This window comes from Mytilus californianus, unplaced genomic scaffold, assembly GCF_021869535.1.
Source record: "Mytilus californianus isolate M0D057914Y unplaced genomic scaffold, xbMytCali1.0.p SCAF_6, whole genome shotgun sequence".
Classification (NCBI taxonomy): domain Eukaryota; kingdom Metazoa; phylum Mollusca; class Bivalvia; order Mytilida; family Mytilidae; genus Mytilus; species Mytilus californianus.
Genome location: NW_026262712.1, coordinates 28739146 through 28757970, shown reverse-complemented (window position 1 = coordinate 28757970; position 18825 = coordinate 28739146). Strand labels below are relative to the sequence as shown.

The 18825-nt window shown below is 33.6% G+C and overlaps 1 protein-coding gene across 1 annotated transcript; it reads left to right on the top strand.

Moving 5' to 3' along the window:
* The first annotated feature begins 10661 nt into the window (after nucleotides 1-10661).
* LOC127704932 (uncharacterized) lies at nucleotides 10662-15800 on the top strand. Its single transcript, XM_052209172.1, has 2 exons — nucleotides 10662-10970; nucleotides 14481-15800. The coding sequence occupies exons 1-2, from the start codon at nucleotides 10883-10885 to the stop codon at nucleotides 15779-15781; spliced, it is 1389 nt and encodes a 462-aa protein (XP_052065132.1). The 5' UTR covers nucleotides 10662-10882; the 3' UTR covers nucleotides 15782-15800.
* Nucleotides 15801-18825: the final 3025 nt, after the last annotated feature.

The following is an 18825-nucleotide window of genomic DNA, read 5'->3' as shown; positions in this document are numbered from 1 at the left end:
CGTTTAAACCCGCTGTATTTGTTTGCACCTGTCCTAAGTCAGGAATCTGATATTCAGTAGTTGTCGTTTGTTGATGTGGTTCATAAGTGTTTCTCGTTTCTCGCTTTTTATATAGATTAGACCGTTGGTTTTCCCGTTCGAATGGTTTTACACCAGTAATTTTTGGGGCCCTTTATAGCTTACTGTTCAGTGTAAGCCAAGGCTCCGTGTTGAAGACCGTACTTTGACCTATAATGGTTTACTTTTATAAATTTTGACTTGGATGGAGAGTTGTCTCATTGGTACTCATACCACATTTTCTTATATCTATTTGTCAGGTGAAAATGCTCCGCTGTCAGTTCAGCTCTCATTATGAATGACTCCATATAATACACCAAAGTTGGAACAAGAAAGTGCGAATATCGGCAAATAATTCTTATATGATTTGTATATTAGGGCATACGCATATATGATTGGTCGAGAGGACTTCCGGTAGTGGCTCTTGACGTTGTTTATTTTTCGATAGACGACGTTGACCGAACTTCTTTTTGTAACTAATGTAAACAAGATGGCGGCGACAATAACACAATCCGGCTCGACGTTGAAAATATTTATTTTCACTTCGCGTAAGTCGTTAAATTAAATAATAAACACAAAACATTAATTTGAATGATAATAAGATGTTTTTCTAGTTTTTTTTTTATCAGATAGCAAATTTTATGGAATACATATTTTTGCGTTCACCAACAAATATATTCATGCGCCTGGTCAATTCAATGACACAAATATACAACTTGCGTGTGATAGAGGTTACTAGTGTGGAAAATTGTAAAATTCCTTATCTCCAATTTTAAAGAATTATAAGGATTAAACGCCTTTTTAAAGGAATTTATTGGTGTATAAACTGGACCAAGTCACTCACAAACATATCATAAAAGTTGTTTGTGAGTGAATTGGTCGAGTTTATATACCGATAAATTCCTTTAAAAAGGCGTTTAATCCTATAATAATTAACGCTGCCAAAAAAATTAAAAAAGAAACTTAAAACCAAAATGAACGTTCGATGAGGGTATTGATATGGGATTTACTGAATAGAGGACAAAAAGTGCAGAATAAAGGACAGACAAAATCATAATAAAGAATAGAAAAATAATGGGAAAAAAAAAAAGAATAGAGAATAATGGTTTCCCAAAATATAAAGAATAGAGAATAATCAATGGACAAATAAATAAAGATTACACTAAAATGGTATTAAGAATTAAAGAATAAAGAATTGAAAGACCCACATCTAGACCCTCTTCTTGGCTGTGCATTACGGTGATTACCATTGTGACCGTTGTGCAGACTGATTAATTTTGCTTCCTCATATGTCCTTCGACACGAATGTTTACAAGATAATACATAAATCATAGGTTTGCAAAATTATCAACAGCATGCAGGTATCTTCCAATTTCCTCAGGCAATGCATGTTGACCTTGGTGGCTGTTTTGTGATGCCCCTTTTGGTTTGATGTTCAGACAAATTTTTATGTGCTAGACAGTATTAAGCTTTGCAAAACTTTGACATTCATAGCGAGGCTCCAAAGTCTATGCCAGAAATACGAGTCGGGCGTACGTTTCGTATGTTGATTTTAATTCATCGAAAACATAAAAAAGGTACCAAGAGACAAGTAAAAGCCACAAGTAAAAAAAAAGATATCAGGTGACCCAGAAAGGTCGAAGTACGCAGGTCTTTAGTTGCACTATCTATAACTTATCTTCATTATCTGATTTTTTGTCAAAGCGACACACTGCACAAAAAATCCGAAAACATAACAAGATCAAACACATTTTCATTTGCTATAAACTTGTAAAGATTTTGACAGAGGACATAAAAAGCTATGTCAGAGTAATGATATAAGAACTGTTTACAAGATTACATTAACCTGGATGTTAATGTAAACGACTTTGTTATTAAAAGTTCATATATAAATCTTATGTAATATATATAATTTGTAATAATACCGTTTTTATATACAGCGCATTGGTTTGTGATTGTCACGAAGTGAGAGATCCATAGGCACTGTGCATCCCCTCTATTCTTACAGATATTTTTTGTTAGAAGAAAACGATCGATTAAATGTATGGTGTTTGCTGAATATCCATGCAGTGGCAAATATTACATGAAAAACACGTTATACATCAATTGTTAGTTTCAGAATTGGTGGGATCAAGAAGGGAATCACATTTCTTCAGATATTTGAAAGTCACGTATTGTCACGTATAGTCACGTAAAAACGAGAATCTATTATCTGTTATTGATTGACAGTTGATGTATACGTACATGTAGAAGACGGTTTCACGATATCTCAATTACGACAATTAAAAACTCGTTCAAAATTACTACCTCTGTGGGGAAATTGTTTTACATTTGTAATTTCGCGGCCTTTTAAATCTCACTGTGCGGTATTGGTTTTGCTCATTGTTGAAGGTTGTACGGTGACCCGTAGTTGTTAACTCTACGTCATTTGTCTCATTGGCAATCACACCACATCTTGTTATTTTTATATTTAAAGGTGTCACCATATGCGTTAAATTTGATCAATTAGAAATATAAATGGTATTTTAAACGCAGTGTTAAGATTTTCGACACTATACACAGTTGTTTCGGCATTTTTCTAAGGTTATCGACATTGGTACAGAATAAAGATCTGTTGGCTTTCAATATATTTTCATCTATAACAAAATAATCACTCAAATATCATCTTACTCATTGCAGTTAATAGCCAATTAATGAAAAACCTGCAAATAATATACCACCCCAGAGTATGATTTAATGAAATTCTCTGAAATCAATAGATCATATAGAAAAGTATGTGGGAGCATAAATCTTCAAACTCGACTTCTTGTAAGTATATTTATATTAGGAAATTAGTATCAAGTGCATATGTGTTATTAGTAAGACAACAGCAAACTTTTAAATTCACTGGTTATTAGTGACCAGTCCTTTCTCGATTTTATCTATGAGTCTCTGGTCAATATTGGATGTTCAAATCATCACATGTGTCAAAATGTTAAGAAAACATACTTTGTAAAAATTCTATTATCCTTAACGTAAACAATCACTCCAGGCAACTTTGAATACATCACTTTCCTATTCACATCTAATTCCTAATCGATGATAAGTTAGATCAACCGATTGTCCTTAGGAGATTTATGTTCGTATCAGCATATCAAAGTATTTATTTTCAAATTCTTGAATTATGTGAAAAATTACCCACTCCTTACATTATATACTGATCTCATCGGCAAAAGAAGGGTTATTTTTTTCCATAAAGAATGGAGGATATATAATGTTTGTTCACTTGATACAGTCCTTTCAACAAAATAGAAAATCAATATTTAAATCTTGATTTGACTCTCAAATTTTAATGATTCATTGGAGCAAATGCAAATACAATACAATACAATGCAATACAATACAATACAATACAATACAATACAATACCGTGAATACAATGCAATACAATACAATACAATACAATACAATACAATACAATACAATACCGTGAATACAATACAATACAATACAATACAATACAATACAATACAATACAATACAATACAATGAGGGCATGATTATAAATACGACAGTAGATCAATTAGTGACTGTTTCAGACAATAAAATGATTCTAAATAGTATAAAATAAAAGTACAATCATGAGGGCTTATTAAAGGCTATAGACATTATAATTTGAAATTCATGTCTTTATATTCAAGTAGAATGGGGATAAATGTGTCGGTTATACTGTTTTTACAGTTGTTTGGGGGTCAACATGCGATTTTTAGAATGAAAATGTCCGTAAAAAATTAGAAAGAGAAATTAACTGATTTGCCAATACCAAATCAATACACAAAATAAGGTGTTTGTTAAATTATTATCAAATCAATTGTCATTCTCTAGAATTCTAAAACAATAAATAATTCAAATGCTGCATAAATGAGGTCTTTCAGTAAATATGAAAATATGAAAAGTTACAAGACAAGTCGTTCAGTATATCTAAAAAAAGGTTGTGATTGGCTTTGAAGTAACTGTCGGTATATAACTTCGAGTACTCTCAGATCTGTACTTAATGTCCTTTATGTTGTTAGGGGTGAGGGATGGATAAATACCCTGCCACGTCCGGTCTGTGTTTATGTTTGATGTTTTTCTGCCTTGTATCGATCTGATGAGTTGAGCCTTTTTCACAAATGATTTTTATAGTTTATTCTTATGTTGTGCTGTAACACCACTGTCCCAGGTTAGGGGAGGGTTGAGCGCTCACAAACATGTTTAACCCCGCCACATTCTTTATGTACCTGTCCCAAGTCAGGAGCCTGTAGTTCAGTGGTTGCCGTTGGTTCATGTCTGTCATATTTGTTTTTCGTTAATTATTTTGTTACAAATTCAGCTGTTAGTTTTCTCAGTTGAATTGTTTCACATTTTTCATGTCGGGACCTTTTACAGCCGACTATACGGTATGGGTTTTCTCATTGTTGAGGGCTGTACGGTTGCCTATAATTGCGTACATCCACTTTATTTGAACTTTGGTGGATAGTTGTCTCATTGGCAATCATACCTCATCTCCTTATTTTTATAAAGTTTCAAAGAAATCTACCTCTCACCAATATCTGTTCATGGCAGTAAAACCAGTAATACTATCTAGAAAGGGAATTAACGTGATTAAATTAGAATCTTTGAAATCAATTTCTGACTGCTAGAAATAACATTTTACAAATTTAAAGAGAACCGAACAATTGATAGACAATTAACTTCACCAAAGGCGATGTTAAGTCTTATATCGATAGTGGGCGTCATTGTAATCAAACAGTTTATATACTTGCATGTGTTTGATATTTTTATTGACGTCATGTATACATACATACATATTAATTTCAATAAAGGTGAAATAGTTCTGATATTGATGATGAAATTTGGATCATGATATAATTTCTAATACATTTTAATTAAAGATTAAGTAATAAAGGTTATTTTTTTCACTGAATTTAATCGTCAAATATATCCCGACCCCTTCTGTAACATCTAAGCACGTCACTGGTCTATTGGTGGAGTTCGTTTTACTCAATCATTAATTTTCTGTGAAATATTTTTCGGATGTTTTTGTCGTCTGCTTTTTTCGACTTAACATTTTTGATTTCGCTCTTAATTACTCCTCCCACCTCATAATAAGGTTTAACAAGGACGCTAATACCTCAAAGACATACTGATATATTTTTTGTACCTTTACCTTTCTGCTCATAGGGTACTTTTCCCTCAAGTAATTGAGTATAATATAACAAAAAAACTATACAGACCTCTGAGTGACCAGTTAAAAAAAATACTGCCCCACGCAACCTTCACCCCAAAACAAAACTAAACAAAAATGACTAAATTTTACCATAAGTACACTTTTTCAGGGTTGGAAAAAGGAGGGGATGGATTCGCCCGAGTCTGAATCCTCGCCTTGAACATAAAAAAAAACATGTAGCCTGGTCGTCTTAAATCATTACCAAAATATGTAACGATTAAATAAATTAATTATCAAATTTTATTTGATAATCTTAATTTTACACGATTTTCCAAGATCGTGTTAATAATTAGATCATTATCAAAATTAAATGATAGTTTGATAATGCAACATGAGCTTGCTATACTGAAAGACGTTAAATACGCAACACTTTCCCTTTGATTACCATTGTGCAAGATTTTGTAACGTGACAGAGTTTTGAATAATGAAACATGAGGTTGTCATTTCTATTGTAAATTTGAAACTATGATGCAGTTGCGAGTAAACCATCATGTTTAAGTGGACATGGAACTGTGTACTTGCGCATCTGTATATTAGTTCATGACACAAAATCGATACACGAATAGAACAAACATCATTGCATAATAAAATATACTGGAAATAATAAAAAAAAATGTTGAATTTATATATACATACCTTGATTGTGTACATATACATCGCGTGTGTGCAGTTATACATTTCAGAGGCGAGTCGGTCGGTGGTCGAGTGGTCTAAGTAGTTCAACTATTGAATCACTAGACTGCCAACACTGATTATAACACCGAAGTGGAAGGTGCGTTCGATTACAATCTATTCAAATTGGCCAAGATTGTCAGATTTCCTGCTGAAGGTTGGTGGTTCTCCCCGGTCATTCCGGCTTCCTCAACCAATTAAAACTGGGCGCCACGAAATAGCCATTAGTGCTTAAAGTGGAATTAAACTCCAAAAATCAATCAATCAATTATACATCCCAAAAGGTATTTATACACCAATATTCAATACTTGAACACCACACAACATTAATCTGTTTGATGCACATATCTTGAACAACAACAGATGTATCATTTAGTGAATGCCATCAGATCGAAAAATATGAGAGTAAGTAAGAATGAGTAATAAATTTCACACAAACGAAAACCAAATACATATATACACAAGTTCGTTTCGTCTATATCTTTGTGATATATTGCTATTTTTAAGTTAATTTTGTATGACAAACTTGCATCTCGGCTTCAAACTTCTTGCAAAACTCCGTATATCTGCCAAATAGCCTCATTTTGAGATCTTGTCATTAAGGAGGGTCGTAATGGGGGTACCTTCATGACGAATAACGGTACAAATTCTTGCCAAATGACGTTAACGGTATTTTTTGCTGTATGACGATAAAATGTACACTTTGTTTTAGACGTTAAAAAAATCGACAGATTTTGACGAATCACGTTAATTTTTTTCCAAAAATAACGGTAACGATAATCATTTGAGACCTCTGACGAATCACGACAAGGATATTTTGACGAATCGCGGTAAAATTTTAACCAATATGACGCTAACGGTTGCCGAAAATGGCAGTTTGACGACTGACGGTAAAGGGCATTACTACCCTCATTAAGGGAGCTGCCATTTGATTTTTATGGGGAGACTAGGATGAAAAATGTTGTCCTGCATTTTTTTTTAGTTGTAATCTCTGTCCTGCCTTTTTATTTTTCACTCTATTCGGTCCTGCCTTTTTTTTTTTAGCTTATCCTGACTTTTTTTTCTTAAATTGTCATCCTACCTTTTTTTTTTGAAAAGTGTCTCATCCTGCCTTTTTTTTTTACTCAATACTCGTACTGCCTATTTTTTCAAATTTCATCCTATATCAATACCATTCACATATCTTATTAGTCTTAATTGAATAGTTTTACCATTTTTCAGTCCAAGGGCCAAAGAAAAGCTCAAACAATACCTCCGTATTTGGCAGATTGTATCAAATGGTCAAAATATTAAAAACTTAGTAGGTCAACATACTCTTAACCGTTCATTTTATTGAGAGTCAAATAAAGTTGAATGACTAGAACATTTCGCACCGTTTGCAAATACTGAAAGTTGCTATATAAGAAAAAGGGGAATTTTCTTACACGTCCGCTGTCATTACACATTTAGTTGTACTGACAAGATAGTAATAAACACGTTACTTCGTCGCTATATAACTGTTCTTTTATTTCATATCAAATGTTGTCAAATGTATTTTATATAGTTGTCAGAATATCTTGATTCTGGATAATTGATTGAGAGTTTTTTTCCCCATTTGTACGTCCTGTCTATTGTATTTAAGCACGGCTTGGTGTTTTTCGGCTTGACCTCTAAAGAACGCTCGGGAGACAATAGTTGTTTCGATCCATGATCTCGTCAAATCAAAGGTGTAAAAATGCATGGTGCCCATGACAACTCCGTTAAACACGATGCGCATTTAGGAGTGGGACCAAATACTGCGCATGGTCAGCTCGTTGGTAGAATAATGTGTTTAATTGGGATGTCTTCCTGTAAATCTTTACCTTTTAAACTGGAACGTCAATATCCAGTATCTTTATGGGACAAATACGGTTCATATTAACAGTACATCAATATGTTAGAATTCACGAAATATGTGTCACCGGACGTTTAAATCCAACCATCCTATAGGAATTAAACATGACATACCTGCCATAATGCACGTATAAAATTATGTCAACCACTTATATATATATATATATATATATATATATATATACACTGTATATACTTCGAAATATTAGGGTTATGACTTTTTAAACACAAATCCTAGAAAACCAAAGGTATTACTAGATTAAGCCATTATACTATGTACATGTATATAAAAGTGTGTCATGATGGTTAATTATCGAGACAACTATCCACAAGTGACCACAGTAATGATTTGGATCTTTAAAAAGATTGTTACGCTTTAAAAAAGTACATTTTAAAAATTTAACAATTTGATGTCCGATATAGAATAGGCAAAATGAGACTTTGAAGACTTGACAAAAGAAAGACAACTCTAATTCCAATCATCATTTTAGGGTAGTTGGAGTTGTCGTATAGTCACGATGTGTTTAAATAACAACAAGCGTTATATAAATTTATAGATTATCTGAAGATGATGAAAAGATAAATTATAAATTTTTGTTACACTCTTGTCCCTAATAAATATATTCTTGTAACGTCTTTATCCCGGATTTGAGTTATGTGGCGTGATCCTAATATTTTCGTCGATTAGAGCGATCAGGTTTTGATGTCACGCCTGTTGGTACACTCTGAATCCACTCCCGTTGTCCTTTGATCTTTTGGTCGACAGTTATTTAGATAGTAGTCATAACACATCTCTTGTTCTTATATGTACATCGATCTGTTCATATAAAAATAAGAATTAAGATGTGGTATGACTGCCAATGAGACAACTCTCCGCCAGAGAACAATTGACATACAGAAGTAAACAACTGTAATAGGTCACCATACGGCCTTCAACAATGAACAAAACGCATACCGCAAATTCAGCTATTAAAGGCCCCGAAATGACAAATGCAAAACAATTCAAACGAAAGACTAACATGTATATTTCGATCAGAAAAAAATATTGAAACTTCTGCTCGCTTCGTGGATGAAGTTACCATTTCGACATCAGAAATCGTGAATCAGTCGGTAATGGACGAACAATATTTCTGTCATTAAGGAATGACTGTAATATTTTTTCTGTCTATGAAGAAATTACATAAACAATGTAACACTAAAAAAAAAGTGTGCACCACATTGTTTATGTTATTTCGAATAGACAGAAAAAATGTTACAGTCATTTCTTATAATTTAATTCTAAAAAGGAGTAAATCATGAAAAAAAAACGTTAATGACGTCGCGGTCACATGACAAAATTATGTCTATGAGCTGATAGACAAAACACTTTCAGCCAATCAGAAGACGTGTTACATCCAAAATTAAATCATAACGTAATAAATGAATTAGATAAATAATACAAAGCAAAGAATTGTGCCAATCTTTAACCGCCAGTTAAATCATAGCTTTTTAATCCATGGTCAAATATGTTTTTACGAAACAAATTCAAAATTGGTTCAATATAAACGTTTAATTCCGAATTAATCACTGAAAAATACAGTAAGAACATAACATTAGAAAAAAAATCAGTTAATGCGGTTTAAAAAAATATGCACAGAATTTCGATGCAGAAAAGAAAAGGGAAATGTTAGACCTCAAAATATAAATTAGTAATTGCCAAGACTATTTTCATATTACCGACTTTTGACTCCGGACTTAATATTCGACAGGTTACCTACTCAGTGGTCAAGTAACTTAAAAAGTAAAATCAAGCTTACAATCGGTACAATTTGGGCGGAAAATTAACTGTTTCATGACAAAATAATCGGAAAACAGTAAACTTCCCCCCCCCCCCCCAAAATTGCACCGATTACATGTTTGATTTTACTTCTTTTGGTTGCTCTTACTTGACCGAGTACCAGTGTGTCCTACATGTACAACAGAGAAGGTAAACTGTCGAAATATTATATAATCCGGAGTCAAAAGTCGGTAATATAAAAATAGTCTATTATTGCACAAGAAAAGTATTATATACCAAAAAGACAATAAATCTATTGAACAGAGATTGAAAGAGCAATTCCGAAACCTGATAGCTTTTATTGTTAACTACTTTATATTCGACTTCATGACATTCCTAACGCGCAGGTAGACAGAAACAGTCAGGAAAACATTTTGGAAATGTCGGAAACCCGGAAAGTGTCCAAATTTCCCCCCTTCTTCCCGTTAAAGGCTTCCAAGCTTCGGGTCGCTTCTTCCTGTATTGTATTCCTGTCAACCCAAATGTTTCGAGTTCGAACCCCACACTTAGCAGGACGAACAGTTTTTTCCAACTTAAATAAAAACTATTTGTTTTAATAACATACTGGAACAAGACAATCTTTTTTCTGTCAATATTTTTTCTCACTTATCTTTGATAAAAACAAACTATTTGTACTTTCCATCTGAAACAAATATATTTCTTTAAGATATTTAGAATCAAATAATTCATTTAAAAAACGTCCCCCCTCTTTAAAAAAACAATTGAGATTAATGATCGGTGCCTAAGCAACATCTATAGATTGAATTGACAACAAAACTAAATGGACTTACACAGTAAACCAAAAACAGTTCAAGATACACTTTTCCTAAATGAAGAGTCGATTAATAAATCTTTTATAAATGAAGACTTGGTAAATTCCTATTTTTCTGACAAAATGCAGACGACAAGAACATAAAAATGAAATAGACTATACATTGTAATGCAATATCGAAGTTTATCATATGAAGTAAATTGAAATAGACTATAAACCTATTGTTGTAAAAGCAATTAATTTAGTCACCGTTCATGGCCATTACGTGTGTCATTGTTCATCATATATTAATGAGTTCATAGTCGTACAATTATAATTAATGGAACTATCATGCAATAGAACTGTAAATGGAAGAAGGGTAAATCGCAACTGTTTCGGAAGGAAATGATCTGTTAAAAAGTGCAGTGAAATTGTACAAGGTGACCCAGATTCATTGATATCAGTCATGAGTGTTAAACGGATGAATTATATCGAGCTGTCAACATTTCTTGCAAACAAAGGATTATCTGATACGGGAAAGAAAAGTATTACAGGTAAAAAAATGTTAAATGAAATATTTTTAGTGTATAAAACTCTTGAACTGAAACGGTTTTCTATGTCACAAGAAAGAGGGGGAGTCCAATATGGCACTTCTTGTCGTGTTTCATTTAATTTCGGGGGAATGGGGGAAAAGGGGCAATCATCTGATTATTCATCGTCTACAAACCAAAAGATAATGATCGATTAATTGCTACCAAGCCACTTTTAGATAGCCCCAATGAGGGTTATCATTCCACTAGCATGGCATGGGTCAAATGGAGATGCAGATTCAGTATTTTGAAAAAGGGGGACCCCAAACTAGGCAACATAAAGAGTGGAACATGTATACGTTCCACAAAGGGGGGGGCCCTTGCCCCTAATCCGCCTCCGATATGATTTGATGATAAATTAATGACTTTGTTGTCATTGACACGGTTAAGATCATCTCATTTGAATACTTGCAAGGCCACGATAAACAAGATAGATTCTTGTGTAAAGGGTTTTACGATCATTCCTAAAGTTTTGAATGGCAGTTTTGGTAGATATTCGGGACAGCATTACGGCTCTCCTTCGTATTTACTCAAGGCAAAAAAAAACAAAAAAACAAATAGCAGAAACATAAAGAATATTTACCTTTCCTTATTTTTTTACTTAAAGAGGAAAGTTAATCATGAAATCTCATTTTTAGATTGCGATGACGGTCCAAATTGGGTTTACAGAATAGATAATAATTGGCAAAAATAAAAAGAATAGAGGACAAAAAAAAATTAAGAATAGAGAATAAATATACCCCAAAAAATAAAGAATAGAGAATATAAAGAAAAGAGATAATGAGCCAAAATAAAAAAAAAAACAAAACAGAGAAAATTATCTAAAAAGAGAATACAGAAATGAAAAATTCTACCCAGACCCTCTGCTGTGATAATAGTGACACAGAAAATTGCCAAAGAAGGAAGTACATATTTTTGTTGTTGTTCTGAATGATGTTGAGACGGGGGAACAGTACATTTGATTGTTAAAAAAAATAACACGTACCTTCCGGCTCTTTTTCCGTTTACATAATACCGTTATCTTACATCATGATAATATCTTTATTGTTATATAAACATATTTAGTTTGTCACAAGACAAAACAAAACATAATATAACAAAGAAATAACAATTCTATTATAAATGTACGCATAGAAAATCATTATAAGACTTCTGCCCTCAGTTCTAATGACTGTTTTATAAAGGAGCCAGTATTTTTTACATTATTGTTCCATTAAAGAGGGGTTTTATCATTTATTTTACTTTTTGTTCTTGGGTAAGAAACATAAAACTATGAGTAGATAACAATTTTCAAATAGATTACCCTTAGATTTTTGTTAATTTTACTTTCAAGGAGGAAGTGATTTTCATCCTCCAGCAAGTGACACAGTTTAAATATTCTATACGTTCTGAGAATTTTATAATGACGACCTTTTCTATTTCTAAATTATTCTATGGTAGACATATTCAATTCAATTCAATTCAATTCAATTCAATTCAATTCAATTCAATTCAATTCAATTCAATTCAATAATTCAATTCAATTCAATTCAATTCAATTCAAATGTTTATTGCCATATAAACTTAAACAATAAGTTTGTGATTAATACAAAATAAGTATACAAGTATACAATATAACTGAAATTCACACATATATACACAATCATTTAATAACAGTAAATAGTCCAGAGTCCCCTGTCCTCAGTTCTATGACTTGATAATGTAGGACCCCAATTTATTTACTTGTGAATCTGATGGTGTTGATGGATTGAGTATAAACATCACATTTTCTTCACCAGATAAATCTTTAACAGAAAAGTTTATTTCCAAATTCTCAAAAAAAGTTGTTTCTCAGTTCCCTATTTAATTCACAATCTAATAAAAAATGTTTTTCATCTTCGAATATGTTAATTAAATGCATAATCTCAGCTGTCTAGGAGTATTGTTAGTACATAACAGAGGAATTTATAAAAAAATCGTAGTTAAAAAAGATGATGATAATGATGATGATGGATGGCTGCTTAACGTTCCATGGCAAATTAATATGCATATTCAGGACGAGAACAAATTCATTATATAATTATGTAATATGAATATTAACCCTGCATTATACTAGACCGACACGCTGATCCGGATTTTTAACGTGATAGTTCACAAGGTAACGTCTTCAGGAAGACATGTCACCTTACCCGGACACATTATTCTGACTCCGAGCCGACCAGTCTCTGCTCCCACTCCTTAATGCCGCGTGCTTACTGGAGAAGCAGCAATTTTAAAGTCTTTGATTTGACCCGTCCGGTGTTCGAACCCACGACCTCCCGCACTCGAGGCGAACACGCTACCACGAGACCACCGAGGCGGTTTCAGATAAAAAAAGACAAAAGTGGCGCAAAACATTGAACACAGAAAGACTGAAAATCGACAACATATACTATCATGGCTATTTATATAAAAATAAGGAGATCAATATATTAGTAATTCTATTTTGCAAATTACACCCATACGGGTCAAACTTAAACACATAATATACCACAGTATTAACACAACAGTGAATAACTACAAGTGTAAACATCAGGGGCGTTTCTATGATATTTGAAAGAGGGGGCGTAGAATCAAATCTTTCGCCGAGCGGATCGAGGCGAAAACATTTTTGGACATTTTTTTTGGCTAAAAAACATAAATAATTGTATAATGCATAAATTGCCATATTCATTACAATATTAGCAGATTACGATAGTTTTTTTTGAAAAGGGGGGGGGGTGGGGCGTACGCCCATTACGCCCTCACCTGGACCTGCCCCTGAACATATAAAACAGAAACATAGTTATCAAAATGCAACTTGTTGATGGCCATGTAACTATTTTCGCAACTCAGCTAAAGCTTGCTTTATTAAGTCGCTAACTGTTGTCTAAAGTTTAGATTCAGGATTTATAAGTTGTTTGCTCCTGAAAAGGGGTTTATAATTTGTGTAATCAGGTTTTGTATTATTGATTTGTTTTTAAATAACTGATATCTTAAAGTAGAACTAAAATATCGTGTTGAATGGGAGATAATTCCTGTTAAAGTTGAAGTTCAAAGCATACTGGAGGCGGAGCTTGGTTTCTTTGAGTGTAGGAAATCTCTTGTTCTTATCCTGGCGGGTCATTGTAAAAGACTTAAATTGTTGTCGTAAAGCAGGAAATAATGTTAAGAATTATATCAGTTCAAAATTTGAAGCAGGTCTATACACAACCATCCATTCATCTATCAATCACCTCCGTTTGAATAAAAAACACACGTTCTATTAAGTTTGATAATATACGGCTTATACGAAATCGTGTATATGCTTTGTGGTACAGGGAAGAGACAACGATAATAATCTTTCAATGGAGTGTTTTACGTGGTGTAATTTGTAACGAAAAATATTTTTAAAGATCTCCATATATTTAATACAGTTATTTTGCAATGAAAATGAAAGTTTCTTTGCTAACAAAAACATTTATACTCTTTTTTCAGAAAATGAAATTACAGGACAAATGTTGTTTGAATTTTGTGAAGAAGACATTCAGGATGCGTTTTCTGTGTTCAGAGACAGATTTACAATACGGAAAGTATTAAGAGAACAAAAATCGACAGAAAACCAGCCATCCTCAGTTGTCTCCCCTAATCGCCCGTCATTACCATTGGTCAATCATCAAGTTCAGAGTTCACCACAATACAAACAATACACACAGCAAGTAAATAAACAGTCGTCTGATTCATTTTCTAACAAACCTGTTACGTCATCAAGTCAACAAAACAATGCATACAGTCATCAACATCATCAGCCAACTCGTGGAGTTATTTCCCTTGTGTCATCGGAACCTGAACGGAATTCTCCGATGAAGAATCAAGTTAACCCAGTATTTATGTCTCCAAGTCGGACTATATCATCACCACCAATCAAAAGAGAGGAAACCCAATCACGGCGTCAGTCGATCGAGTTAATGAATGAAAAGGTTTCTAGTACGGACGAATATAGTTCTCATCGCAAAATAATAGAAAAAGTTGATGATAACCAACGAAACATTTACGACTCGGCAGTTGATGCACTAGTTTCATTGTCAAAACATATGGGCAGTGACTCTAACTTACAACAGAGAACCGGTTCGTCTGAATTTCGTATAGATCCGAAAAGTCATTCGCCTTCAACAACTGCTTCTACAAATTCGTCAAATATCATATATCAAAATCGAATGCAGCCTTCTAGTAGTCAAATGCCATCTGCAAGTAGCATATATGGCTTAAATTATGACTGTACATACGCATGGAGTGTCATGTCAAGTAAAGTGAAAACTTTCACAGCAGATGAACTGTTGTCAAAGAGGTCTCGCTATGCCAAACCAACAGAAGCACAACGATTGGGTGGAATACTTATAAGAAATGCCGCACATGCAGCAGGTATATGGAAGGATGCACCGTGTCTGCATGAAATCAATGTTCCACAAAAGAAAGAATTTTTCAAGTTTATAGTTTCTTTGGCTCCTCAGTTATCAGCCAGTCAAAATACTATATTTACTAGGTTGAGGGAAGCTCTTCAAAATAGGAGGAAGTATCTTCTGGATAAGAAACTTGGTAAAGTACAGGCAAGACGAAAACGAAGCTCTAGCGATCTCAGTATAGAAATAGCAGATAGTGGATCTTTTGTAGATCTGTCTGGCTTACCCGATGATTTTGAAGACGAAAGTATGGACAGTAGTGCAGATGATGACGTAAAATTTCGAATGAATAGTGAGGAAATCCAGATTAAAACCGAAACGATTATAAAAAAGGAATAATAAAGTTTACAACAAATAATACAGTTGTCTTCTTGCAACAATACCTCTTTTTCTAAGTTAGGACCGTAATAAGCACATTTCTGTCCCCTAGGAATACATTTTCGTCATGAAATGTATATAATTGGATGAAATAGGACCAAAATATAAAACTCTTTAAGTTCTTACTTGTCTGTCTATTTTTATGCCTTAAAGTGCATGAAGTTTTAATTGACAGTTTTGTGACAAATGGTCCCTATTGCCCATAATAACATATTCTACATTTTTTTTCCTTTCTTAAAAATTTCTAAATACAATTATCGTTTTCTTGGCCTGGGCCTCATCATGTAAACTTATGTTATAAAAATAAGGAGACGTGATGTGATTGCCAATACAAATCTTTCGACGAGTCAAAATAACCTGTATGTATGTAGCCAAAGGACACCGTACAGCCTTCAACCATGAGCAAAACCCATATCATATAGTCAGTTTCGACATGACAAAATGTGAAACAATTCAAACTAGAAAACCAAGAGCCTAATTTATGGTAAAACAATAAACAAAAAAATACAAATATGACCTTCACATTACCGGATTTTTACTTGCATGGGCATCATGATGGGTGCCACATGTAAAGCAGGAATTAATTACCTTCAGAAGTGCACCCCAGGTTTTGTTTTGCTCAGTCTTAAATTTCCATGTAGTGTTTTATCAACTTCTTCGTTTGTTCGTCTTTTTTTCTTATTTTGCGATGGCGTTGTTAGTTTTTCTTCGACTTATGAGTTTTGAACATCCCCTTGGTATCTTCCGCCTATCTTTTAAACAGAAATATACAAGAAGACTCCTGACTTGGGACAACCACATGCAGATGAGAATCTGGCGGTGTTAAACGTGTTTGTGAGAGCCAAACCCTTCACAGAACCTGGAAAAGTCACACTGGTGCAACAGCACAAAACTAGAACAAACTGCAAAATTCAATTGGAAATGGCCCAACTTATTAGATTGACGGGAAATGCAATAAGAACAACACCAAAAGACACAAAAGACACAAATAACTGATCTGATGCCACGCGCAGCCACTGAAAGTTTCTTCAAAACTAACAAATAAATAATGTTCTGAGTCTCTAATCCGAAATTGCTCTGTCGGATGGCCTTCAGTTTTAAGGACTGACTTGAGTGGCCCAAACTAAAATGCCAACTAGAATACATGTACAACCAAAGGACCCAGTGCAATTATACGTAGGTCGTGATGTACATAACGTCTTTATTCGTAAAACAATATCTTAATGATAAAATAAGTATATAAAATTTATTTTGCAATATTTATTATAAACTGTCTCTTATTCTCTACATAATTTGCCTTTAATACAGCCATTTAATCATTTAATTTCACAAATATGTTATTCTGTATAATATTATTTTTTAGATGTATATTCATTCAATTTTTTTTCTCTCGTCTCGTCTCGTTTTACACTATCGTTCAGTTTCTTACATGCACAGTTTCAGTTGAGTTTGACATAATATAAAGAACTGTTGTAATTCCCTTTGATGTTCCGATCTTGATGATCACAGTTCATTTTTAAGAGTCAAAGATGAAAATAACTCGAATAATTCTGCGCCCTCTACCGGTATCGAATTGGATCTGTTTTTCTGTCACAAGAAAGAGGGGGAGTCCAATATTGCACTTGTCGTGTTTCATTTAATTTCGGGGGGTGGGTGGGGAAGAGGTGCAATTATCTGATTATTCATCAGCTAAAAAATAAAATATAATGATCGATTTATTGCTAACAAGCCACTTTTAGATACTCCCGATGTGAGAGGGTTATCATTCCTTTAGCTTAGCAGAGGTCAAATGTAGATGCGGATCCAGGATTTTGAAAGGGGGAACTACGCAACATAGGGAGTGGAACATGTAAAAAGTCTATGCATTAACCATATACGTAGCTCAACAAAAGTGGTGGTGGTGGTGGTGGTGGGGGGGGGGGGGGGGGGGGGGGGGGCAGGCCCCTGCCCTCTAAATATCCTTCGGATATGAACTGATGTTACATAAATTACCTTGTTGTCATTGATATGGTTAACATGGTTAAGATCGTCTTATTTGAATACCTGCAGAATATAAGGCCAATATAACAAAAAGATATCATAGATAATTGTGTTTTGGGTTTTACGATCAATCCTAAAGTTTTGAATGACAGTTTTGGTAGATATTTCGGACACCAATATACTCCAGGCAAAAAAAAATAGCAGAACCATAAGGGAGCAACCATTTAACTTCAAGGTTTGTTTTTTTTGGGGGGGGGGTTCTCAGTCAGATTTTTTTTTTAGTTTTTCGACGCTATCAATCAAATTATTTGTTTCAAAATTTAACATTATAAGGTATGGGGAAAATCTGGATTCAGAATATTTTTTGTGTCATCTGCTTGACCACAATATTTTTTTTCATCAAATTGGGAATCAGAATATTTTTTAGGAAAAAAACACAGTAAATTGACAAAGAAGGAAGCACACATTTTTGTTGTTGTTATAAATGATGTTGCGACGGTGGGAAAGTAAATTTGATTGTTAAAAAAAAAAATAACACGTACTTTCCGACTCTTTTTCCGTTCACACAGCACCGTATCTGACATTATGATATAATCTTATTGTCACATAAACATATATAGTTTGTGACAAAACAAAACATTACATAGCAAAAAAAATAACAATTTTATTACAAATGAACACATGGAAAAAAATATAAGACTTCTGCCCTCAGGTCTGTTGACTGTTTTATAAAGGAGCCAATATTTTAAACATCTTCCATAATCGAGGGGTTTAGTATTTCTTTTTCTTTTTGTTCATTGGTAAGAGACATTAAAGTTTTGAGTAGGAACACAATTTTTAAATAGATTATCTCTTTAGATTTTTGTTATCTTTCACTCAAGAGGAAGTGTTTTTCATCCTCAAGCAAGTTGCACAGTTGGCATATTTCACTCAAGGAGGAAGTGTTTTTCATCCTCCAGCAAGTTGCACAGTTTGCATATTTCACTCAAGGAGGAAGTGTTTTTCATCCCCCAGCAAGTTGCACA